The sequence below is a fragment of the Arachis ipaensis genome, chromosome B01 (genome assembly GCF_000816755.2).
Source record: "Arachis ipaensis cultivar K30076 chromosome B01, Araip1.1, whole genome shotgun sequence".
Classification (NCBI taxonomy): domain Eukaryota; kingdom Viridiplantae; phylum Streptophyta; class Magnoliopsida; order Fabales; family Fabaceae; genus Arachis; species Arachis ipaensis.
In genome coordinates this window covers 55851442-55876850 of record NC_029785.2, presented here as the reverse complement: position 1 = coordinate 55876850, position 25409 = coordinate 55851442, and the positions used below count along the sequence as shown (strand labels likewise).

Here is a 25409-nt window from a genome sequence, read left to right as displayed (position 1 = left end):
AAGCAGCATAAACTAGAAATACCTAATGCCATTGCCACGCATAATGCGAATCCCACAATAATGATCATACAAATAAGATGGTGAATGTGAATAGCTGAAACGAAAGGAAACCTAAAACAAAAAGAGCGTTGTGAAGTGTTAAAGCTACCTATGGAGTAGAATGAACAGAGGAGGGCACGATGTCTGAGGCTGGCAGGGGCGCAGGTTTTTAGACCGGCAGAGGCGAACACATGCAGGAGGCGGAGCGGTTGTTCGCAAGTGAAGGCTGGTACCTGGGAGTGCGATTGACGATGGTGGAGGTTGTCTGAGGTGCGAGATTGGAGGTTGGAGTGGTGGATGTCTGAGACCAGAGACAGGAGGCAGAGCACGAGCGGCAACACAAAGACAGAGGCAGAGCACGCAGAAGGAGCGCGAAGCACGAGCGGCAACCACAGATCGGAGGCAGAGCACGCAGAAGGAGGGAGAAGGAGATGAAGAACTGACCAGGAAACCGTGAAACCAAAAGACAATTCTGAAAAAAGGTGTGGTTTTTGACAAGGTAACCTAGGTAGAGGGAGAAGGCACTCAAGAACTAAATCCCCTGAAACTAAAAGGCGGTTTTGATAAAGTTTTATTTTTGGGATTCACATGGAGAGAGTCCTTTGCATTTGAATGTAGATCATGATAATTAAAAAGGTACATGTTCTTCTCCGCATGCTAATGTGCCAATAAGAAATTCGTATGAATCTATGGTGGTTGATGCTGCTGGACCAGAATTGATGAGTCAATTTGAAGAACACATGGAGGAGCCTCCGAATGCAGAAGCTAAAAAATTTTATGATTTATTACAGTCTGCTCAGCGCCCATTATTTGAGGGATGTATTGATCATTCAGAATTATCAATGGCAGTTAAAATGTTGAGTATAAAAGCTAAAGGGAATGTATCTCAACAAATCTTTGATGATTTCGTGAAAGCTATGAAAGAAGTGATGCCGAAGGAAAACTTACTTGTCTCTAATTTTTATGAAGCAAAGAAGCTAGTATCGAAACTTGGCATGGAAAGCAATAAAATTGATTATTGCATTAATGGTTGTATGCTGTATTACAATGAGGATGATGTACCAAGAAAGGAATGTAAATTTTGTCATTCTCCAAGGTATAAGATAGGTAAAAAGGGTAAACAAGTGCCTTTGAAACGAATGCACTATTTACCGCTTATACCTCGTTTAAGAAGACTTTATGCTTCAATGAACACAGCACCTCACATGCGATGGCATTTTGATCACGAGTTTAAAGGAGTTATTGAGCATCCATCAGATTCAAAAGCATGGAAGTATTTTGATAGAAAACATCCACAATTTTCTCAAGAACCACGCAATGTCAGACTAGGATTATGTGCTGATGGATTCACCCCTTTTGGTCAATCTGGTAAACAATATTCATGTTGGCCAATAATTGTCACTCCTTATAACCTACCTCCTTCTATGTGCATTAAAACTCCTTACATGTTTTTATCCATGATTATCCCTGGTCCTCGTAATCCCAAAACTAGGATTGATGTATACCTACAGCCCTTGATTGATGAGCTAAAACTACTATGGGAAGATGGCGTTTTAACTTATGATATTCATTCCAAGTCAAATTTTGTAATGCGAGCTGCATTGTTGTGGACTATTAATGATTTTCCTGCATATGGAATGTTATCTAGATGGATGACAGCAGGCAGGCTAGCATGCCCATACTGTATGAAACGAACAAAGGCATTCCAATTAAAAAATGGGGGAAAGCCATCATGGTTTGATTGCCACAGACAATTCTTGCCAGATAATCACATGTTTAGAAGAAACAAGGATGCATTCTATAAGAATAGAATTGAAAGATCAGAACCTCCGCCAAGATTGACTGGAGAGCAAATATGGGATATAGTTCAGAATTATGATAAGATAAGTGATGTTGAGCAACTTGAGATAGAAGGATATGGAAGTATGCATAATTGGACCAAAAGAAGCATATTTTGGGATTTGCCTTATTGGCGTCATAATTTAATCCGTCATAACCTTGATGTAATGCATATTGAGAAGAATGTATTTGATAATATATTCAATACTGTCATGGACATCAAAGAGAAGACTAAAGATAATGTAAAGGCTAGAATGGATCTGTCATTATACTGCAAGCGAAAAAGTTTAGAACTGCCAGTACAAAGTGGAGGTAAAATTATAAAACCCAAAGCAAACTACACATTTACCCTCCAGCAAAAGAGGGCAATATGTGAATGGGTGAAAGAGTTAAGGATGCCTGATGGATATGTTTCAAATTTAGGGAGATGTGTTGACATGAAAGAGGGCAAGTTATATGGAATGAAAAGTCATGATTGTCATATATTTATGGAACGTTTACTCCCAATCGCTTTTAGTTCATTGCCAGAGCAGATATGGAAGCCAATAACAGAGTTAAGTCAATTCTTTCGAGATTTGTGCTCAACATCGTTACGAGAAGATGTTCTAAATAAGCTAGAAGAAAATATTCCAATTGTGCTATGCAAATTAGAATGTATTTTTCCTCCTGGATTTTTTGACTCAATGGAACATCTACCTATTCATTTGCCATTTGAAGCATTGCTCGGTGGTCCTGTGCAATATAGATGGATGTATCCTTTTGAGAGGTACCTTAGTCACACCTCTATATTTATTCTCAAATTTCTTTTTACTGTTTTATGAAGCCAATTATTTTTTATTTGATTTTTGTTATGAATTTTTTCATGATAGGTTTCTCCATCATCTTAAGAAAAAGGTCAAGAACAAAGCACATGTTGAAGGATCTATCGTTGAATCATACCTAATTGAGGAGATTTCTCACTTTTGTGAGTACTATTTTAACCAAACTAGCATCGACGCAAAGCAAAATGATGAAAGTGATGATTCAATTGAGCAAAATTTGTCTATTTTTAATTTGCCTGGTTGTTTGGTTGGTGAATGCAAAACTCGTTATTTAGATGACAAAGAATTCAGTGCAGCCATGAATCATATACTAATAAACTGTGATGAAATTAAGCCATATATTGAGTGAGTATTTATCTTCCTATATATATATTCTTACTATTAATAATATTTTTTGATATTAATAATTTTAATTTATTTGAAATTTATGTACTATAGGATCTTTGTGGACTTCATACGCCAAGATCATATTACTTTAAGTGATGAACAAGTTGATCAATTTATTGAAGCGGATTTTGCAGAATGGTTTAAAAATTATGTAAGTCAACATGATTTGATGATCTTATTGTACACACATTTTTTGGTAGATAACATATTATATTCTAACTTATTGGTTCTTATTTAATACAGGTTCATGATCCTTTAAATAATGTGACAGATTCGAATATTCATTCTTTGGCATGGGGTCCTTTGAGAATTGTTAAATGTTGGCCTATCTACAAAGTCAATGGCTTCAAGTTTCACACAAGATCTCACTCGAGTGGAAAGTCAACTCAGAATTATGGAATATGTGTCAAAGGCACAGGTTATGGTGAATATGAAAATGATTTCTATGGTCAGCTTGATGAAATTATTCAAGTTGAGTATACTGGGCTACCACTAAAAAGAGTTGTACTATTTAAATGTGAATGGTTTGATCCCACGATCGGCAAAGGAACAAAAGTAAACAAAGAGTATGGAATCATACAGATTCGAAAGAATCGACGATATGTTAAATATGATCCGTTTATCATTGCACATAAAGCAATTCAAGTATATTTTGCACCTCATCCAATGAGCAACACCAGAGAAAAAGCAGAATGGTGGTTTGTATTCAAGACTAAAGCAAGAGGTGAGATTGAGATTGAAACAACGGAGAATTTTGCATATCAAGAAGATGACACAAATCAATCTAACAATCATATCTCAAATGATATTGACATTATTGTTGATTTACTGGATACCAATAGTACAAGATATGAAGAAGAAGAAGAAGAAGAAGAAGAAGAAGAAGAAGAAGAAGAAGAAGAAGATAATGATGATGATGATGATGATGATGATGATGATGATGATGATAAGCTACTTGGGGATGAGGACGAAGACATGGATGAGGATGAGAACGAGGACGAGGACGACGACGACGAGAACAATGAGAATGAAGATCAAAATGAATAGTATGAAAAAGTCCACTAAGAAATGTATTTATTTGTATTTTTTAAAATTTTTAATATACCTTAATGTTATGAAAAAGTATATGACTTTTTTATTTTACGTGATTTTTTTATTTTTTTTATTCTCTGCATGCGTATTATGGGAATTAATATATTTTATTTATTTATTTATATAAAAAAAGCCTGCATAAATAAGCGCTAACTATCTATTAATCCAGTTTTTAAAAATATGTATAATAATAAATAAGATGTTAATTGGTATGATGATTATTTCATATTTTGATTAAGAGATTTTGGAATTGAAAGGTGTAAACAAAAACTGTACCTTTTTATAAGTTATATATAATTAAGGTTATTTTAGGAAAAAAAACTTTATTTTAGAATAGTAAAAATATTTGGGACAAATCATAGACTAATTTAAAATATAAATAATATTTTTATACTAAATTTTAAAAGTTTTCAATAAATATTTGAAATCTGTTTGAAAATTGATGAACTTTCAAACGAAATTTACAAATGATGCTATTTTCGTCCCAAATTTGTGGAAAAAATTTTTGTCTACATCGAAGGGTTAGTTATAGTAAAAGCATTTAAGTCTAATTATAGACAAATTTGGAATAGAATTAATATTTTTCAAAATGCGTCCCAAATCCGTCTGAAGTTATTGCGCATATTCAGATGGAATACGGACGAATTATAGTTTTTGTCCAAAATTTGTTGCTAATCTGTATGAAAATTTTGGCGCCATCTAAAAAAAATTTGGCGCCAAAATTTGGGACAAAATTTAGACAAATTTAGGATAGAATATATTATTCCAATGTCTCCACTAAAAATTGTTCAACATTTGTCTCAAATTTGTCCGAAATGAAAAAGTCATTCAGACAGATTAAAATTCGTTTGAAATTTTCGTCCGAAAAAACCTTATTTCTAGTAGTGATAGAGTGTACCTGCAAAGGCACTCCGAAACTTAAGTCAGTATATTATCTTGTTCGAATGATCTTAAAAGAACACTTTACCTTGCTTTATATTGTAGGCTATTTGTCCGTTACGCTTTTGGTATTAAGGTCGTTTATAAAAAGGTAGATAACGTCTCTTTGCCCATATACTGTTATATTATCGGTTAGGATGGAAGCACTTATTTGACTGAATTATGACTCATGAATGGACGAGCTTATAACGGATTATTGAAGAACTGAAGATTGACGGTTTAGAATTCATAATAAATTCTCGTTGCAAGTATAGTTTCTAAACCAAGCAATCAACCTTTCTTACAAAAGTTTTGGTTGTCACAAGTAACAAACCCCTAAATAAATTGATAACCGAAGTATTTAAACCTCGGGTCGTCTTCTCAAGGAATTGCAGGGAGGTGTGTTATTATTGGTTATGGGTTTTCTGGAAAATTTGGAGTTTGGGCAATGGGCACAGATATAATTATAAATTGAATCAATAAAAATTAAAAGAGATTTATATATATATCTAAATAAAAAGCCTTGACTGGTAGAATGATTAATTGGAAGTTCTATCCTTGTTGAATTTTCCAAGTGTAATGGTAATTGGTTGTTGCTCTACTTGGTTATCCTTTACTAAATAAAGGAAAATTAAGTTAGGAGCCAATTTCTATTCACAAGTCCTAATCCTCTCCCTTGGAAAGGATTAGTGTTAGTGGCCAGAGAGCCAATCACCAATTAACTCTGGAGTCTTCCACCTCAAGGGTCTCCAATTTATCAATTCATCAATTAAAGCCAAGAATATAAAAAGCTAAGTAAAAATCATAAATCTGAAATACCTCAAATTGTATTAATAAAGGAAATCAAATCTAACATGGATATTCATAAATTAAATTGGGAAAATAAATAAAAGGAAAATTGAACCTGATAAAAAGAAACAATCCTGAAAGCAAAGAAATCCTAAATCCTAATCCTAAGAGAGAGGAGAGAACCTCTCTCTCTAAAAACTACATCTAAATCCTAAAATTGTGTATTTGTGAGATTATTATTATGAATGAATAGATTCCCCCACTTTATAGCCTCTAATCTGTATTTTTTGGGCCGAAAACTAGGTCGAAAACAACCTAGAAATCGCTGGAGAAGAAAACTGCCACGCTGATTTTTGGAACTGCGACACGTCCGCGTAGAGCACGCGTTCGCGTCACCTAGCGTCAAAGAAACTATGGCAAATTATATATCAAATCGAAGCTCCGGACGTTATCTTTCTAACGCAACTGAAACTGAATCATTTGGACTTCTGTAGCTAAAGTTATAGCCGTTTGAGTGTGAAGAGGTCAGGCTGGACAGCTTAGCAATTTCTCCAACTTCTTGTATTCCTTCCACTTTTACATGCTTTCTTTCCATCCTCTGAGCCATTCCTACCCTGTAATCTCTGAAATCACTTAACACACATATCAAGGCATCTAATGGTAATAAGAGAGGATTAAACATAGGGAACTTAAGGCCAAAGAAGCATGTTTTCAATCAAAGCACATAATTAGGAAGGCAAATGTAAAACCATGCGAATAATATGAATAAGTGGGTAAAGAGTTGATAAAAACCACTCAATTGAGCACAAGATAAACCATAAAATAGTGGTTTATCAATTATACTGAGTTATAGCTCATGAATGGGTGAGCTCATAACGGATCGGGCCGAGTTATAGCTCATAAGTGGTCGAGCTTGTAACGGACTTCACCGAGTTATATCTCATTTATTATGACCATATCACAGCCCCAAGCTTAGCCTGTGGAGAGTTTTTAATGAAGCAGGTTGAGCTTATTGAGGAGTTATAACTCGGTGAGATAGGTTGCTGAGTGAGCCCCCAGTTCAACTTACTTCATTAAAAATTCTTTATGTTTGTGACGTAGGGAGTCGTGTTGTCATTTTTGGTGAGGAGAGAGAAAGAGTAGTGGATCATTAAAGTCTCTTATTTTACCAAAGAAAATGCACCGTTTGATGTGATTGAGGAAGTAGTTACCTTTACAATGTGGTTAAGTGAATGGTTTGGGAACTGAGTTGCTTATCCCTGACCCTTGGTGTTTCTTCTTTGAAAACAGAATGAGTAAAAGAGGTATGCATGGTTTTTATTTTATTTTGTAATTTTTCGTCTTCTTCTTCCTTCTTTGTTTTTGCTTTTGGTTCTGGTTTGGTTATGGGGTTTGAGAAGGAGAAGAAAAAAGAGATTGATTGGTCCTATGACTGGGTTAGTGAGGATGTGAAGGGTCGGGTGTCTTTGTTTCGGGATGATGCGGCTGTGAAGGAGGTTGATGTTGGCAGAGTCATGAGGCCAGGGTCTGGGGTTTAGGTGGAGTTGCTGCCATGCAGTAGTGAGGATAGGGTTTATCATAGGGGGCAGGGGTTTGAGTATTTTTATATGCATAGTTGTGTGTTGGAAGAACTGAGGGTGAGGCTGCCATTTACAGTGTTTGAATGTCAAATTTTGAAGCAACTAAACTGTGCTCCTTCACAATTGCATCCCAATGGTTGGGCATTTCTGCGTTGTTTCGAAATACTGATGGAATTTCTTGAGGAGGATCCTTCTGCAGATTTATTTTTTTCTTTGTTTCAAGCTAAAGGAGTTTGGAAAGGGGGTTGGGTTAATCTGAACAGCACTCCTGGGTTTGGTATCTTCAAATTATATAAGTCTTCTTTCAAGGACTTTAAGGAGATGTATGTGAAGGTGAGGAATGTTGAAAAAGAGTTTATGGTGCACGAAATTGTGATCATCAATGGAGCCAACATGATGGTACGCACAATTGTAATCTCAAATCTTTGTCACAACTCCGCACAACTAACCAGCAAGTGCATTGGGTCGTCCAAGTAATAAACCTTACGTGAGTAAGGGTCGATCCCACGGAGATTGTTGGTTTGAAGCAAGCTATGGTCATCTTGTAAATCTCAGTCAGGTGGATTCAAATGGTTATGAAGAATTGATAATTAAAATATGAATAAAACATAAAATAGGATAGAGATACTTATGTAATTCATTGGTGAGAATTTTAGATAAGCGTATGAAGATGCTTTGTTCCTTCTGAACCTCTGCTTTCCTATTGCATTCTTCCAATCATTCATACTCCTTTCCATGGCAAGCTGTATGTTGGGTTTCACCATTGTCAATGGCTACCTCCCGTCCTCTCAGTAAAAATGTTCCAAATGCGCTGTCACCGCATGGCTAATCAGCTGTTGGTTCTCGATCATGTTGGAATAGGATATATTGATCCTTTTGCGTCTGTCACTACGCCCAACACTCGCGAGTTTGAAGCTCATCACAGTCATCCCTACCCAGATCCTACTCGGAATACCACAGAAAAGGTTTAGACTTTTTGGATCTCAGGAATGGCCGCCAATTGATTCTAGCCTATACCACGAAGGTTCTAATCTTAGATTAGAAATCCAAGAGATACACATTCAAGCTTGTTTGCATGTAGAACGGAAGTGGTTGTTAGGCACGCGTTCATAGGTGAGAATGGTGATGAGTGTCACGGATCATCACATTTTCATCATGTTGAAAAATGAATGGATATCTTAGAATAGAAATAGGCTTGAGTTGAATAGAAAAATAATAGTACTTTGCATTAATTCATGAGGAACAGCAGAGCTCCACACCTTAATCTATGGTGTGTAGAAACTCCACCATTGAAAATACAAAAGTGATAATGGTGATCATTGGCTTCGGCTCCAGAGAGGGAACCAGAAGAATCAAGATCAAAAGTATGATCAAGTGTGTAAAATACAATAGCAAAAGGTCCTATTTGTAAAAAACTAGTAACCTAGGGTTTACAGAAATGAGTAAATGATGCAGAATCCACTTCAGGGCCCACTTGGTGTGTGCTTGGGCTGAGTGTTGAAGCTTTCACGTGTAGAGACTTTTTTTGGAGTTAAACGCCAGCTTTTGTGCCAGTTTGGGCATTTAACTCCAGCTTTTATGCCAGTTCTGGCGTTTTGACGCTAGAATTTCTATGCTGACTTGGAACGCCGGTTGGGGCCATCAAATCTCGGGCAAAGTATGGACTATTATATATTGCTAGAAAGCCCAAGATGTCTACTTTCCAACGCAATTGAGATCGCGCCAATTGGGTTTTTGTAGCTCCAGAAAATCCACTTTGAGTGCAGGGAGGTCAGAATCCAACAACATCTGCAGTCCTTTTTCAGCCTCTGAATCAGATTTTTGCTCAGGTCCTTCAATTTCAGCCAGAAAATACCTGAAATCATAGAGAAATACACAAACTCATAGTAAAGTCCAGAAATGTGATTTTTATTTAAAAACTAATAAAAATATAATAAAAACTAACTAAAATATACTAAAAACATACTAAAAATAATGCCAAAAAGCGTATAAATTATCCGCTCATCACAACACCAAACCTAAATTGTTGCTTGTCCCCAAGCAACTAAAAACAAAGTAGGATAAAAAGAATAGAATATACAATGAATTCCAAAAATATCTATGAAGATCAGTCCTAATTAGATGAGCGGGGGTATTAGCTTTTTGCTTTCGAACAGTTTTGGCATCTCACTTTATCCCTTGAAGTTCAGAATGATTGGCATCTATAGGAACTTAGAATTCAGATAGTGTTATTGATTCTCCTAGTTCAGTATGTTGATTCTTGAACACAGTTACTTTATGAGTCTTGACCGTGACCCTAAGCATTTTGTTTTCCAGTATTACCACCGGATACATAAATGCCACAGACACATAACTGGGTGAACCTTTTCAGATTGTGACTCAGCTTTGCTAGAGTCCCCAATTAGAGGTGTCCAGAGCTCTTAAGCACACTCTTTTTTGCTTTGGACCACGACTTTAACCGCTCAGTCTCAAGCTTTCACTTGACACCTTCACGCCACAAGCACATGGTTAGGGATAGCTTGGTTCAGCCGCTTAGGCCAGGATTTTATTCCTGTGGGCCCTCCTATCCACTGATGCTCAAAGCCTTGGATCCTTTTTATTTTACCCTTGCCTTTTGGTTTAAAGAGCTATTGGCTTTTTCTGCTTGCTTTTTTCTTTTTCTTTCTTTTTCTTGTCTTCTTTTTTTTTCGCATATATTTTTTTCTGCAAGCTTTTTACTGCTTTTTCTTACTTCAAGAATCAATTTTTTGATTTTTCAGATTATCAATAACATTTCTCCTTTTTCATCATTCTTTCAAGAGCCAACAATTTTAACATTCATGGACAACAAATTTAAAAATATGCGCTGTTCAAGCATTGATTCAGAAAAACAAAAAGTATTACCACCACATCAAAATAATTAATCTGTTTTAAAATTCGAAATTTATGCACTTCTTTTTCTTTTTTTGATTAAAACATTTTTCTTTTAAGAAAGGTGATGGATTCATAGGACATTCATAACTTTAAGACATAGACACTAAGACACTAATGATCATATAGTAAGGACACAAACATAGATAGAACATAAAGCATAGGAAATGAAAAATAGAAAAATAAAGAACAAGAAAATTAAAGAACGGGTCCACCTTAGTGATGGTGGCTTGTTCTTCCTCTTGAAGATCTTATGGAGTGCTTGAGCTCCTCAATGTCTCTTCCTTGCCTTTGTTGCTCCTCCCTCATGACTCTTTGATCTTCTCTAATTTCATGGAGGATGATAGAATGCTCTTGGTGTTCCACCCTTAGTTATCCCATATTGGAACTTAATTCTCCTAGGGAGGTGTTAATTTGCTCCCAATAATTTTGTGGAGGAAAATGCATCCCTTGAGGCATCTCAGGGATTTCATGATGAGGAATTTTCTCATGCTCTTGTCCATGAGTGGGATCTCTTGTTTGTTCCATCCTTTTCTTAGTGATGGGCTTGTCATCATCAATGAGGATGTCTTCCTCTATATCAATTCCAGCTGAATTGCAAAGGTGACAAATGAGATGAGAGAAGGCTAACCTTGACAAAGTAGAGGACTTGTCCTCCACCTTGTAGAGTTCTAGGGATATAACCTCATGAACTTCTACTTCCTCTCCAATCATGATGATATGGACCATGATAGCCCGGTCTATAGTAACTTCAAACCAGTTGCTAGTGGGAATGATTGAGCGTTGGATGAACTCCAACCATCCCCTAGCCACGGACTTGAGGTCATGCCTTCTTAGTTGAACTGGCTTCCCTCTTGAATCTTTCTTCCGTTGAGCACCTACTTCACAAATGTCTATGAGGACTTGGTCCAACCTTTGATCAAAGTTGACCCTTCTAGTGTAGGGGCATGCATCTCCTTGCATCATGGGCAAGTTGAATGCCAACCTTACAATTTCTGGACTGAAATCTAAGTATTTCCCCCGAACTATTGTAAGCCAATTCTTTGGGTCCAGGTTCACACTTTGATCATGGTTCTTGGTGATCCATGCATTGGCATAGAACTCTTGAACCATTAAGATTCCGACTTGTTGAATGGGGTTGGTGAGAACTTCCCAACCTCTTCTTCGAATCTCATGTCGGATCTCTGAGTATTCACCCTTTTTGAGCTTGAAAAGGACCTCGGGGATCACCTTCTTCTTGGCCACAACTTCATAGAAGTGGTCTTGATGTACCCTTGAGATGAATCTCTCCATCTCCCATGACTCAGAGGTGGAAGCTTTTGCCTTTCCTTTCCTCTTTCTAGAGGTTTCTCCGGCCTTAGGTGCCAAAAATGGTTATGGAAAAACAAAAAGCAACGCTTTTACCACACCAAACTTAGAAGGTTTGCTCGTCCTCGAGCAAAAGAAGAAGGAAGAGAGTAGAGGAAGAAGAAATAGAGGAGATGGAGGGGGGTTAGTGTTTTGGCCAAGGGGGAGAAGTAGTGTTTAAGATTTGTGAAAATGAAGGGGTGAAGATGGGTTTATATAGGAGTGGGGAGAGGGTAAGGTTCGGCCATGTATGGGTGGGTTTGGGAAGGAAAGTAGTTTGAATTTGAATGGTGAGGTAGGTGGGGTTTATGATGGATGGATGTGGATTGGTGAAGGGTTTATGGAGAAGAGGGTAGGATTTGATAGGTGAGGGGTTTTTGGGGAAGAGGTATTGAGGTGATTGGTGAAGGGTATTTGGGGAAGAGTATTATGAAAAGGTGTAAAGAAGAGAGAGAGTGAGTTGAGGTTGGTGGGGATCCTGTGGGGTCCACGGATCCTGAGGTGTCAAGAATTTCTCATCCCTACACCAATTAGGCTTGCAAAACGCCCTTTGCTACCAATCCTGGCGTTAAACGCCAGGTTGCTGCCCATTTCTGGCATTTAACGCCAGCTTCTTGCCCTTTTCTGGCATTAAACGCCAATCTGGTGCCCATTTCTGGCGTTAAACACCCAGAATGGTGCCAAACTGGGCGTTTAACGCCCATTCTGCTGCCCTTACTGGCGTTTAAACGCCAGTAGGCTTCTCTTCCAGCGTGTGCTATTTTCATTCTATTTTTCAGTTTGTTTTTGCTTTTTCAATTGTTTTTGTGACTTCACATGATCATCAACCTACAGAAAACATAAAATAACAATGCAAAATAGAAATTTAACATAGATAAGTAAAATTGGGTTGCCTCCCAACAAGCGCTTCTTTAATGTCAGTAGCTTGACAGTGGGCTCTCATGGAGCCTCACAGATACTCAGAGCATGATGATGGCCTCTCAACACCAAACTTAGAGTTTGGTTGTGGCCTCCCAACACCAAACTTAGAGTTTGAATGTGGGGGTTTTGTTTGACTCTGCATTGAGAGAAGCTTTTCATGCTTTTTCTCCATGGTTACAGAGGGAGATCCTTGAGCCTTAAACACAAGGGAGTCCTCATTCACTTGAAGGATCAATTCTCCTCTGTCAACATCAATAACAGCTTTTACTGTGGCTAGGAAGGGTCTGCCAAGGATGATGGATTCATCCATACACTTCTCAGTATCTAGGATTATGAAATTAGCAGGGATGTAGTGGTTTTCAACCTTTACCAAGACATCCTCTACAAGTCCATAAGCCTGTTTCCTTGAATTGTCTGCCATCTCTAGTGAGATTCTTGCAGCTTGTACCTCAAGGATCCCTAGCTTCTCCATTACAGAGAGAGGCATGAGGTTTATGCTTGACCCTAGGATACACAGAGCCTTCTCAAAGGTCATGGTGCCTATGGTACAAGGTATTGAGAACTTTCCAGGATCTTGTCTCTTCAGAGGTAATTTCTGCCTAGTCAAGTCATACAGTTCTTTAGTGAGCAAGGGGGTTCATCCTCCCAAGTCTCATTACCAAATAGCTTGGCATTTAGCTTCATGATTGCTCCAAGGTACTTAGCAAGGTATTGAGAACTTTCCAGGATCTTGTCTCTTCTCTCTTCAGATCTGCCTAGTCAAGTCATACAGTTCTTTAGTGAGCAAGGGGGTTCATCCTCCCAAGTCTCATTACCAAATAGCTTGGCATTTAGCTTCATGATTGCTCCAAGGTACTTAGAAACTTGTTCTTCAGTAACATCTTCATCCTCTTCAGAGGAAGAATACTCATCAGAGCTCATGAATGGCAAAAGTAAATTCAATGGAATCTCTATGGTCTCAGTGTGAGCCTTAGATTCCCATGGTTCCTCATTAGGGAACTCCTTGGAGGCCAGTGGACGTCCATTGAGGTCTTCCTCAGTGGAGATCACTGCCTCTTCCTCCTCTTCAGGTTTGGCCATGTGGGTTATGTTGATGGCCTTGCACTCTCCTTTTGGATTCTCTTCTGTATTGCTTGGAAGAGTACTAGGAGGGAGTTCAGTAACTTTCTTACTCAGCTGACCCACTTGTGCCTCCAAATTTCTAATGGAGGAACTTGTTTCAGTCATGAAACTTTGAGTGGTTTTAATTAAATCAGAGACTACAGTTGCTAATTCAGAGTGGTTCTTCTTGGAATTCTCTGTTTGTTGCTGAGAAGATGATGGAAAAGGTTTGCCATTGCTAAACCTATTTCTTCCACCATTATTGTTGTTGAAGACTTGTTGAGGCCTCTGTTGATCCTTCCATGAGAGGTTTGGATGATTTCTCCATGAAGGATTATATGTGTTTCCATTGCTGGGTTCTCAGGATCATGAGCTTCTTCTTCAGATGAAGCTTCTTTGGTACTGAATGTTGCTGCTTGCATTCCAAACAGACTCTGAAAAATCATATTTACTTGCTGAGTCAATATTTTGTTCTGAGCCAATATGGCATTCAGAGTATCAATCTCAAGAATTCTTTTCTTCTGACTTGTTCCATTATTCACAGGATTCCTTCCAGAGGTGTACATGAATTGGTTATTTACAACCATTTCAACGAGTTCCTGAGCTTCTGCAGGCGTCTTCTTCAGATGAAGAGATCCTCCAGCAGAGCTGTCCAATGATATCTTGGACAGTTCAGACAGACCATCATAGAAGATACCTATAATGCTCCATTCTGAAAGCATGTCAGAAGGACACCTTTTGATCAATTGCTTGTATCTTTTCCAAGCTTCATAGAGGGATTCACCTTCCTTTTGTCTGAAGGTTTGGACTTCCACTCTAAGCTTGCTCAATTTTTGAGGTGGAAAGAACTTTGCCAAGAAGGCATTGACTAGCTTTTCCCAAGAGTTAAGGCTTTCTTTAGGTTGTGAATCCAACCATGTTCTAGCTCTGTCTCTTACAGCAAAGGGAAAAAGCATAAGTCTGTAGACTTCAGGGTCAACCCCATTGGTCTTGACAGTGTCACAGATTTGCAAGAATTCATCTAGGAACTGATGAGGATCTTCCAATGGAAGTCCATGAAACTTGCAATTCTGTTGCATCAGAGAAACTAATTGAGGCTTAAGCCCAGAGTTGTTTGCTCCAATGGCAGGGATTGAGATGCTTCTCCCATAGAAGTCGGGAGTAGGTGCAGTAAAGTCACCAAGCACCTTCCTTGCATTGTTGGCATTGTTGTTGTTTTCGGCTGCCATGGCTTCTTCTTGTTTGAAAGTTTCTGTTAGGTCCTCTATAGAGGGTTGTACTTTAGCTTCTTTTATCTTTCTCTTCAAGGTCCTTTCAGGTTCAGGATCAGCTTCAACAAGAATGCCCTTGTCCTTGCTTCTGCTCATATGAAAAGAGAGGAGAAGAAAATATGGAATCCTCTATGTCACAGTATAGAAATTCCTTGAGGTGTCAGAGGAAAATAAAAATAGAAGGATGAGGTAGAGAAGAGAGAATTCAAACTTATCAAGAGGGACATAGTTTGAATTGCTAATAATGGAGAGGTGTTAGTCCTTTAAATAGAAGAATTTGGGAAGAGGGGAAGAATTTTCGAAATTAAAGTAAAAAGATTTTGAAATAATTAAAAGAAATTTTGAAAATTTGGTAAATGATTTTCAAAAACTAAGATTGGGAAAGAAATTAAGTGAATTTTTTTTGGAAAAGATTTTGAAATTAGAAATGAAAAAGATATGATTGAAAATTAATTTTGAAAAAGATGTGATTGAAAAGATATGATTGAGAAGATATGATTGAGAATCAAATTAAAAAGAGAAATTTTTTAAAATTAGAGTTGATTACTTGACTAATAGGAAATTAAAAGATATGATTCTAAAATTTGATCCTTTCTTAATAGGCAAGTAACAACTTGAAAATTTTGAATTAAATCATTAGTTGTAGCAAGGATTTTCGAAAATAATAATAATTTAAAAAAATGGAAAGAAATTGATTTTAAAAAGATATGATTGAAGAGATATGATTTGAAAAAGATTTGATTTTGAAAAATTATGAATATTTGAAAAAGATTTGAATTAAAAACAAAATCTTCCCTTTAGTGTCCTCCTGGCGTTAAACGCCCAGAATGGCATCCATTCTGGCGTTTAACGCCCAAAATGCTACCTTTTTGGGCGTTTAACGCCCAGCTAGGTACCCTAGCTGGCGTTTAAATGCCAGTTTTCCTTCCTCACTGGGCGTTTTGAACGCCCAGCTTTTTCTCTATAATTCCTCTGCTGCATGTTCTAAATCTTCAATTCTCTGTATTATTGACTTGAAAAGACATAATTTTGAAAATTTGTTTGAATTTTTAATGATGAGAAACAACAAAATGAAACTAATCATGTAAAACTAAGATCAAATACACAATGCATGCAAGACACCAAACTTAGAAATTTTCATTTTAGAGACACTAACAAATTTAGAACACATATGAAAAACAACAAAACACGCAAAACAAGAGAATTTAAAGATCAGAGCAAGGAAATCATCAAGAACAACTTGAAGATTAATGATGAACATAATGCATATATTCAAAAAATGCAAGAAGAATGCAATTGACACCAAACTTAAGATTAGACACTAGACTCAAACAAGAAACATAAAATATTTTTGATTTTATAAATTTTATAAAAAAATTTTTTGTGATTTTTCAAAAATTATATGGAAAAGAAAATAAAGAGATTCAAAATTTTTAATAAGAATTCCAGGAATCATGCAATGTTAGTCTAAAACTTCGGTCCAGGAATTAGACATGGCTTACTAGCTAGCCAAGCTTTCAGTGAAAGCTTTGGTCCAAAACACTAGACATGGCCAATGGCTAGCCAAGCTTTAGCAGATCATTACTCTCAACAGCAAAATTGATAGAAATCAACAAGCCCTTGTGATGATACGATGAAACCTCGGTCCAAAAGATTAGACATGGCTTCACAGCCAGCCAGACTTCAACAAATCATCATGAAACTCTAGAATTCATTCTTAAAAACTCTGAAGAACAGAATAGAAAATTTTTTGTATTTTTGAAATTTTTTTTTTGAAATTTTTCGAAAATTAAAAGGTAAAAAGCTTAAACATAAAATAAAATTACCTAATCTGAGCAACAAGATGAACCATCAGTTGTCCAAACTGAAACAATCCCCAGCAACGGTACGAAAAACTTGGTGCACGAAATTGTGATCATCAATGGCGCCAACATCATGGTACGCACAATTGTAATCTCAACTCTTTGCCACAACTCCGCACAACTAACCAGCAAGTGCACTGGGTCGTCCAAGTAATAAACCTTACGTGAGTAAGGGTTGATCCCACGGAGATTGTCGGTTTGAAGCAAGCTATGGTCATCTTGTAAATCTCAATCAGGCGGATTAAAATGGTTATGGAGAATTGATAATTAAAATATGAATAAAACATAAAATAGGATAGAGATACTTATATAATTCATTGGTGAGAATTTCAGATAAGCGTATGAAGATGCTTTGTTCCTTCTGAACCTCTGCTTTCCTATTGCCTTCTTTCAATCATTCATACTCCTTTTCATGGCAAGCTGTAAGTTGGGTTTCACCGTTGTCAATGGCTACCTCCCGTCCTCTCAGTGAAAATTTTCCAAATGCGCATTCACCGCATGGCTAATCAGCTGTTGGTTCTCGATCATGTTGGAATAGGATCCATTGATCCTTTTGCGTCTGTCACTACGCCCAACACTCACGAGTTTGAAGCTCGTCACAGTCATCCCTTCCCAGATCCTACTCGGAATACCACAGACAAGGTTTTGACTTTCCGGATCTCAGGAATGGCCGCCAATTGATTCTAGCCTATACCACAAAGGTTCTAATCTTAGATTAGAAACCCAAGAGATACACATTCAAGCTTGTTTGCATGTAGAACGGAAGTGGTTGTCAGGCACACATTCATAGGTGAGAATGGTGATGAGTGTCACGGATCATCACATTCATCATGTTGAAGAACGAATGGATATCTTAGAACAGAAATAGGCTTGAGTTAAATAGAAAAACAATAGTACTTTGCATTAATTCATGAGGAACAGCAGAGTTCCACACCTTAATTTATGGTGTGTAGAAACTCCACTGTTGAAAATATAAAAGTGATAATGGTGATCATTAGCTTCGACCCCAGAGAGGGAGCCAGAAGAACCAAGATCAAAAGTATTGTCAAGTGTGTAAAATACAATAGCAAAAGGTCCTATTTGTAGAAAACTAGTAACCTAAGATTTACAGAAATGAGTAAATGATGCAGAATCCACGTCAGGGCCCACTTGGTGTGTGCTTGGGCTGAGAGTTGAAGCTTTCACGTGTAGAGGCTTTTCTTGGAGTTAAACGCCAGCTTTTGTGCCAGTTTGGGCGTTTAACTCCAGCTTTTATGCTAGTTCTGGCGTTTTGACGCCAGAATTTCTATGCTGACTTGGAACGCCAGTTTGGGCCATCAAATCTCAGGCAAAGTATAGACTATTATATATTGCTGGAAAGCCCAGGATGTCTACTTTCCAACGCAATTGAGAGCGCGCCAATTGGGCTTCTGTAGCTCTAGAAAATCTACTTCGAGTGAAGGAAGGTCAGAATCCAATAGCATCTGCAGTCCTTTTTCAGCCTCTGAATCAGATTTTTGCTCAGGTCCCTCAATTTCAGCCAGAAAATACCTGAAATCATAGAAAAATACACAAACTCATAGTAAAGTCCAGAAATGTGATTTTTATTTAAAAACTAATAAAATATAATAAAAACTAACTAAAATATACTAAAAACATACTAAAAACAATGCCAAAAAGCGTATAAATTATCCGCTCATCAGTTTCCTTTTTATATTGACGAGTTCTTGGTTGAGAGGTTTCCCCTTTGGTGGTGCTCGGAACTCCAGAATATAATCGGGGCTGAAGTTATAACTCCGAGGAATGTGTGTATAATTGAGTTTTTGGTGGAACAAATTGATCGAAAAGATTTGATCTCAATGTTTGAACTGTTAAAGTGGGAGGAAAATAGGGCTGCTGTGGTAGATTATATGGGTGAGTTGTGTATATGTGTTAGTGATTTACTTGTGTATTTGAGCCTTACTGAGCTGCTATTTTGCTTTTTGAATTTGCAGGTGGTAAGTATCCGGGGGTGTCAGCTGCTTCACTTAGGTCGCGTTTTAAAAGTAAGAACTTGGAGAAAGAGGTATCGTCGTCCAATCGCAAAAAAGGTGGTGGAGCTGGAGAAGTTAGTCAACCTCGTCAGGGGCGGAGGAAGGTGATTGCAAAGAAGAGGAAATCGAGCGTGGTCGATGTTTCTGAGGATACTAGCGAGAAGGAACAAGGTGTTTCTTTAGAGGAGATTCAAGCTTTTGTTGTGAATCAGAAAAAAGTTGCATGAAATGACCGAACATAGTGAGGGTATATCTGTATGGGGGAAGGAGTATCCCTATATGGCTATTGCCGATGAGCATTGTCAGTTTGAAGCTGACGTATCGTTGGCGAATGAGGTTGGCAAAATAGCTGTTGGTCAGTATATGCAGGTAATGTCTTCGTAATTGTGTTATGGTTGTTTTGTTTGCTGGGAGTTACTTATGTATTTTATTGTTTTTTGTTGTGGTTTGTAGGTGGTTGGTTTGAGGTTAGCTAGTTTAGCTCGTAGTCAAGAGCTGAAGCATAAAAAGGTGTTGGTGGAGAAGAATGAGGTTTTGTTGTTGAAAGAAGAGTTGAGTAAGTCTAAAGGTGCTGTTACCGAACTCCAGAATAAGTTGGCTGAAACTGAAAAACAATTGAAGGAGACCAAAGAGAACTATGCCAATGATGTTGAGGATTTGAAAAAGAAAGAGGCTAATTTGGCGAGCATGGAAGCTCGATTGATTGAGGTTGTAACGACCCAACTCCCAGTATGCCATGGTCATACAAGAAGCTAAGTGTTACTAACTTGTCCTTCCTAACAATTATCTATTATTTAATATATGATCCTGTGCCTTGTTAGAACGTTGCCAATTTTACGAGTAACTTTTTTTATTCGCTGCGGATGATAATGTAAAATAAACAAGCATACATTGAGAGCAATAAAAGCAAGCATAGAGAAATATAGAAATATAGCAGATAATATACATCATGTACACTATAACAAAACATGTAGCGTTTACACAAGATCAAGTCAGTTTACATCCTCGTCAACCTACGTAGCTAATATATACATGACACTCCCAGGGCCTGGCCTATACAAAAAGCCACTAAACTGGCGCCCAGGCTAGCCTAACCACTATATAGCTCCTAGCTCTCGGGTGTACTAACACAAGTGAGAGACTAACTAATAGATAATGTCAGACTAGAGTGTCATCAAAAGAATACACCTACGGCTGTCAAACTATATCTATACGTGGCCGTTCAGAAGATCGTCGTGAGGCTCGCCCATCTCCTCATTCTGCTCTATCTCTATCTCAGGGATCCTCCTCCTCCTCATCATCTGCGGCTACAGCTATACATTCAGATCCACTAGAAACATTGCTGTCACTATGTACAAAACCATTCGCGAGCACAGGTCCATTCACGTATATCGGAGCTACCCCGTTATCCGGTAGTGCCGACTCATCAGGCTGTGGAAAGTCAGGGATTGGCTCAGGGGGAAAGTCCCACTCTGGTGGTATCACAGGTACATAGTCACCAGCTAACTCGGGGTCATCAGGAATGATAGGCTCAGGTTCTACCTCATTCAAAGGTTGAGCTGGTATAGAGTGTCCGAGACCATCGGGAAAAGGATGTCCAGGTGCGTCAAGATGTAACCAGGATAAGGGAAAGTCATAAGGAGCATCGGGGTCAAAGTACGGGCTAGACAGAGGATGTTGAAAAGCTCGATTAAGTAACGCATATCGTCTAATACGAGGCTCCAATCCCATAATGAAGTAACTATGATATATCGGATCCTCGTAGACGTAAGGGTCCTCGAACTCATAGAAGATCACGCCCATCTCCATCTGAGGGGGAGGAAGGGAGAGAAGGGGGTAAGAACTGGAGAGTCCTTAGTAAGGTCGGGGTTGTTAGTTAGGTTCATTTGTTCGTTTTCGATTAGCAAATGGATAATAGAATACAGTAAAGTAGTAAACAGAAGTTAAAAATAGATAGAAAAATAAAGAACAGAACATAAGCAGAAGAATACAAGAAGGTAAAGCACAGACATAGCACTCAAGCAAACAAACATAAAGAAATAGATCACACACAAGTAGGAATGCAACATAGAATGATGCACAGACAAGAATGATGCATGTCTAGTCCTAGTACAGGCCATGAGCTCATGTGTCGGTTAGCACCTGCATTCCCGACATTTATCCGGTCACGAGTTCACGATTTCCCAGATACGATCTTCCGTTCAAATAAATGCGCATATAATTATTAGCAGCTCTATTGAGACAGCCTCTGCTTTCTACTCGCAGGAAATATACTCTTGGGAACGGAAGATTGCTGTAGGTATCCTACACCAAATCTCACTCAGCATGTTAGGAAGTGATTTCTAACCTTAGACTTGCTAGAAAGTCACGTTTCTTGTCCCTCAAGTCAAGTTAAGCATGATTCCTAAGGTAGAACATCAAGAAAACATATGTTTAAGCATGTTTCCTTGAAACCGAATCAAAAGAGAGATGGTGCAGCCAACTCACCTTGATTCCAGCCTTGATAAGTCATATGATTATGTAGAGAAAGAAGAGATGATCATTTTGGTTGGACAATGAGTTGCATGATTGAAGATAAGATTATCTGAATTTGATCCAAAGAGAGCAACATCTCCCAACTCCAATGAATCTTCCCTATTCTTATCTTCCCCATTCTTTATAGCTTTGTTCCTCAATTGTTGTATGTTCTTTGAGGTAAACCCTAAACGCTTTGCTCCAGGTAACCTTATAATATTATTCAAGAAGCTTCTAATACTAATATAATAATAATATTACCCTATTATCTCTCTTCTCTCATAAATCGAGTCCGGTTTGTCAAACTGAGACTATTTACGAAAAACCGAATCAAAACTCCTAACCGATACGGTTCAAAAACTAGGTTCTTCGTGATTGCGTTATCGAGCTTGCCTCAAAAAAGGTTCTAGCTTAAAGATGACATAATGACAATGAGGATTGAGATACTTGATGATATATCAAAGATTTTCCCCTTACTGATCTTCCGGAGAAATCCGTACTTTCAGAAAAGATCTCGTGTTCTCGAAAACCGAGGTTGTTACAGAGGTAACTGCGAAGCTTAAAGAAATGGAGAAGAAAAAGGGTGATGAGATTTTAGATTCGTTTGTTGAGGGTTTTGAGATGGACCCTGGGAAGATTGTCTGAGATGGTAAAATGGTTGAGGATGATGGCGTTGCCGAGGATGAGGCAGAGAATGTTTAAGATATTATTGTAATTGTTTTAGTGTTGTTTATGTTTGTTTCTGTTTTTATGACTTGATTGGCGAAGACTTATTGATATTTGCTAAACAATTATCTGCTATTTTGTAGTCTGCTAATAGAGTTTGTTTGACTTGTTGTTTATTTGTGGCCAATTTGGATTTTAAATGTTTGAGAGGCCTTTGCGTAATTGATGGGAATGTTCCGTTAAGAATATCCCTGTTAGAGTTTGCCGATAATGTTTGGATTGAGATTAGGCAAGGAGACTCGTCTTTTTCAAATCATAGATAAATTTGTATCTTATTATATTTATTGTAAAAGCAATCATAGGAATGATATAGTGAGAAACTTGTTATATAAGAAATAGTGAAATAGACTTTATTCATATAGTAATATTTGCAATCCTTTGGATACAAAGGTTCAGGTAGGCTAGCCTTGTTAAAACTTCTCCAAGCAAAACCCTTTATGGATAAAATCTTGGTAGTAGGAAAAAGAGTACAAGCCTATCCCTAAGTTTTAACTATAGAATTTCTTTAAGGAAGATACATTCCAAGTGTTGGGTAGGATTGTACCATTTAGAGTTTCTAGTTTATATGCTCCGTTGCCGAGGACCTGTGTGACTCGATACGGCCCTTCCCAATTTGCGGCGAGCTTGCCATGTGATGGTGGACGTCGCGCGAGCTCTGTCTTTCGAACGACCAAGTCTCCTTTTTGAAGGTTCGGCTTTTGACCGATTTATTGTAGCACCGAGATAGTGTTTGCTGTGCGGCGCGTTGTCTGAGTGTGGCTATATCTCAGATCTCTTCAATGATGTCTAACTCGGCTCGCCGAGCTTGATCATGGTTGCCGAGCTGTGTCCTAATTGAGCTTTGGGATATTTCTAGTGGTATCATTGCTTCAGATCCATAGACAAGTCGGAACGGCGTCTCTTTTGTTGATGATTGGGGTGTTGTATTATATCCCCATAGGATTTCAGGTATGAGGTCGGCCCATAGCCCTTTTGCGTTGTCCAGCTTCTTCTTGAGTGCGTGCAAGATCACTTTATTTGCTGCCTCTGCTAGTCCGTTCGTCTGAGGATGTTCAACAGAGGCAAAATATTGTTTGATTTTGAGGTTCTGCAAAAAAGATTAAAATTTCTGATTGGCAAACTGGCGACCATTGTCAGTTATGATATGATAAGGAATGCTGAAACGGCAAATAATGTTCTTCCAAACAAAAGATATTACTTGTTGTGATGTTATTTTAGCTAAAGGTTGGGCCTCGACCTATTTTGAGAAGTAGTCAATTCCAACTATAAGAAATTTTACTTGGCCCGGCGCCGTAGGGAACGGGCCGAGAATATCTAATCCCCATTGGTTGAAAGGACATGTGACATCACTATGATGCATATCCTCTGCTGGAATGTGGATGGTTGGGGCGTGCTTCTGGCAATTTATACAGGCCCTAACCTTGTTTTGACTGTCTTGTTTTAGTGATGGCCAAAAGAAGCCAGCACGGAGGATTTTTGAGGCTAGGCTCCGAGCTCCTGTGTGTGTTCCGCAGATCCCCTCATGTGCCTCCGATAGTGCTATTTCGGCTTCGGATCTGCTAAGGCATTTGAGTAAAGGGCGAGTGTATCCTCGTCTGTATAAGGTTCCGTTCAGTAATGTGAAAAAGGTGGCCTGTCTTCGAAACCTTTTGACATTCCCAATGTTTTCTGGAATGTGGGATGTTTATAGAAAATGTATGAAATCTGTCCGCCAATCACTTTCCTGAGTAACACTTAGCACTTTTGTCAGGTCAACACTGGGAGATTTTATAGTAAATTGATGCAATGTAGATATCTCGGACTGAGTACTGCCGAGCTTGGATAAAATATCGACTCTTTGGTTTTGTTCTATTGGTATGTGTTGTATTTCAAACTTTTTAAATTGAGAAATTAAATCTTTGACTAATAGTAAATATTTAGATAGAAGAGGATCTCTTACTTGAAACAGGTCGTTTACCTGTTGAACAACCAACAAGGAGTCGCAATATACCTTGATTGTGTGTATTTGAAGATCTAAACAATGCCAAAGTCCTGCGACCAGGGCTTCATACTCGGATTGATTATTGCTGGCTTTAAAAGATAGGTGTAAGGAATGCTCGAGGATGGAACCATCGTCGGCTTTGAGTCGTATTCCAGTGCCGCATCCTTCTTTGATGGATGAGCCATCTATGTACAAGGTCCATTGTTTTGTATGGTCATCTTCTGATGGTATTGTAAGCTCTGCAATAAAGTTGGCTAAAAATTGCGATTTTATTGCCCCTCTGGACTGATATCTAATGTCGAACTCAGATAGTTCGATTGACCACTTTATAAGTCTCCCTACAATGTCGGGCTTGTGTAGCACTTGTCGTAGTGCGTGATCTGTTCTGACATTGATGACATGACTTTGAAAATAAGGTCGGAGTCTTTGTGCTGAGAAGACTAATGCTAAGGCCAGCTTCTCTATTCTCAGATAATTAAGCTCGGCATGGTGGAGTGTTTTTGCTGACGAAGTAGACTGGTTGCTGAATTTTGCTTCTTTTTGTGACAAGAGCCGAGCTTATTGCCCAATCAGTAACTGATAGGTACAGAAATAAATCTTCCCCTTGGAGGGGCTTTTGTAGAATCGGCGGTTGCGAGAGAGTTGTTTTTAGTGTGTTAAAAGCTCTTTCGCAATCGTCGGTCCACTGAAATTTGTTTTTCTTTTTAATTGTTTGGAAAAAAGGATTAGACTTTGAAGCTAAACAAGGTACAAATCTTGATAATGCAGCAAGCCTTCCTATGAGGCGTTGTACTTTTTTTATAGTCTTAGGACTCGTCATATCCAAAACTGCTTGGCATTTGTCCGGGTTTGCTTCGATGCCCCTGTTTGTTAATAAAAATCCCAAAACATACCACATTGTACTCCAAAAGCGCATTTTTCCGGGTTCAGGCGCATGTTGTAATAGCGTATCTGGGTGAATATTTCTGTTAAGTCGTCGATATGGTTACTGCCGACTTTTGTTTTGGCAACCATATCATCAACATAAACTTCGATGTTTCTGCCAATTTGTTTGGCGAAAACTTTATCCATAAGACGTTGGTAAGTTGCTCCTGCATTCTTTAGTCCAAAAGGCATAACCTTATAACAGTAGTTTTCGAAGTCAGTAATAAAAGCTGTTTTACATTGATCAGAGGGATGCATAAGTATTTGGTTGTACCCTGAATAGGAATCCATAAAACTTAAGGTAGCGTAACCGGAAGCGTTATCTACCAAAGAGTCTATGGATGGTAAAGGATACGAATCCTTTGGGCATGCTTT

General features: G+C 38.2%; 1 protein-coding gene across 1 annotated transcript; it reads left to right on the top strand.

Moving 5' to 3' along the window:
- On the top strand, nucleotides 729–19116 carry LOC107607165. Its single transcript, XM_021109657.1, has 5 exons — nucleotides 729–2644; nucleotides 2748–3044; nucleotides 3138–3237; nucleotides 3330–3927; nucleotides 18851–19116. Exons 1-5 carry the CDS (start codon nucleotides 729–731, stop codon nucleotides 19114–19116), a joined length of 3177 nt encoding a protein of 1058 aa, XP_020965316.1.

What these genes read in the sequence shown, in the direction of transcription:
- LOC107607165 (XM_021109657.1), top strand. Translation starts at nt 729, where the DNA reads ATGGTGGTTGATGCTGCTGGACCAGAATTGATGAGTCAATTTGAAGAA. An exon ending in TGGATGTATCCTTTTGAGAG is followed by an intron (nt 2,645 to 2,747) that starts GTACCTTAGTCA and finishes TTTTCATGATAG; the next exon opens with GTTTCTCCATCATCTTAAGA. An exon ending in CAGAATGGTTTAAAAATTAT is followed by an intron (nt 3,238 to 3,329) that starts GTAAGTCAACAT and finishes TATTTAATACAG; the next exon opens with GTTCATGATCCTTTAAATAA.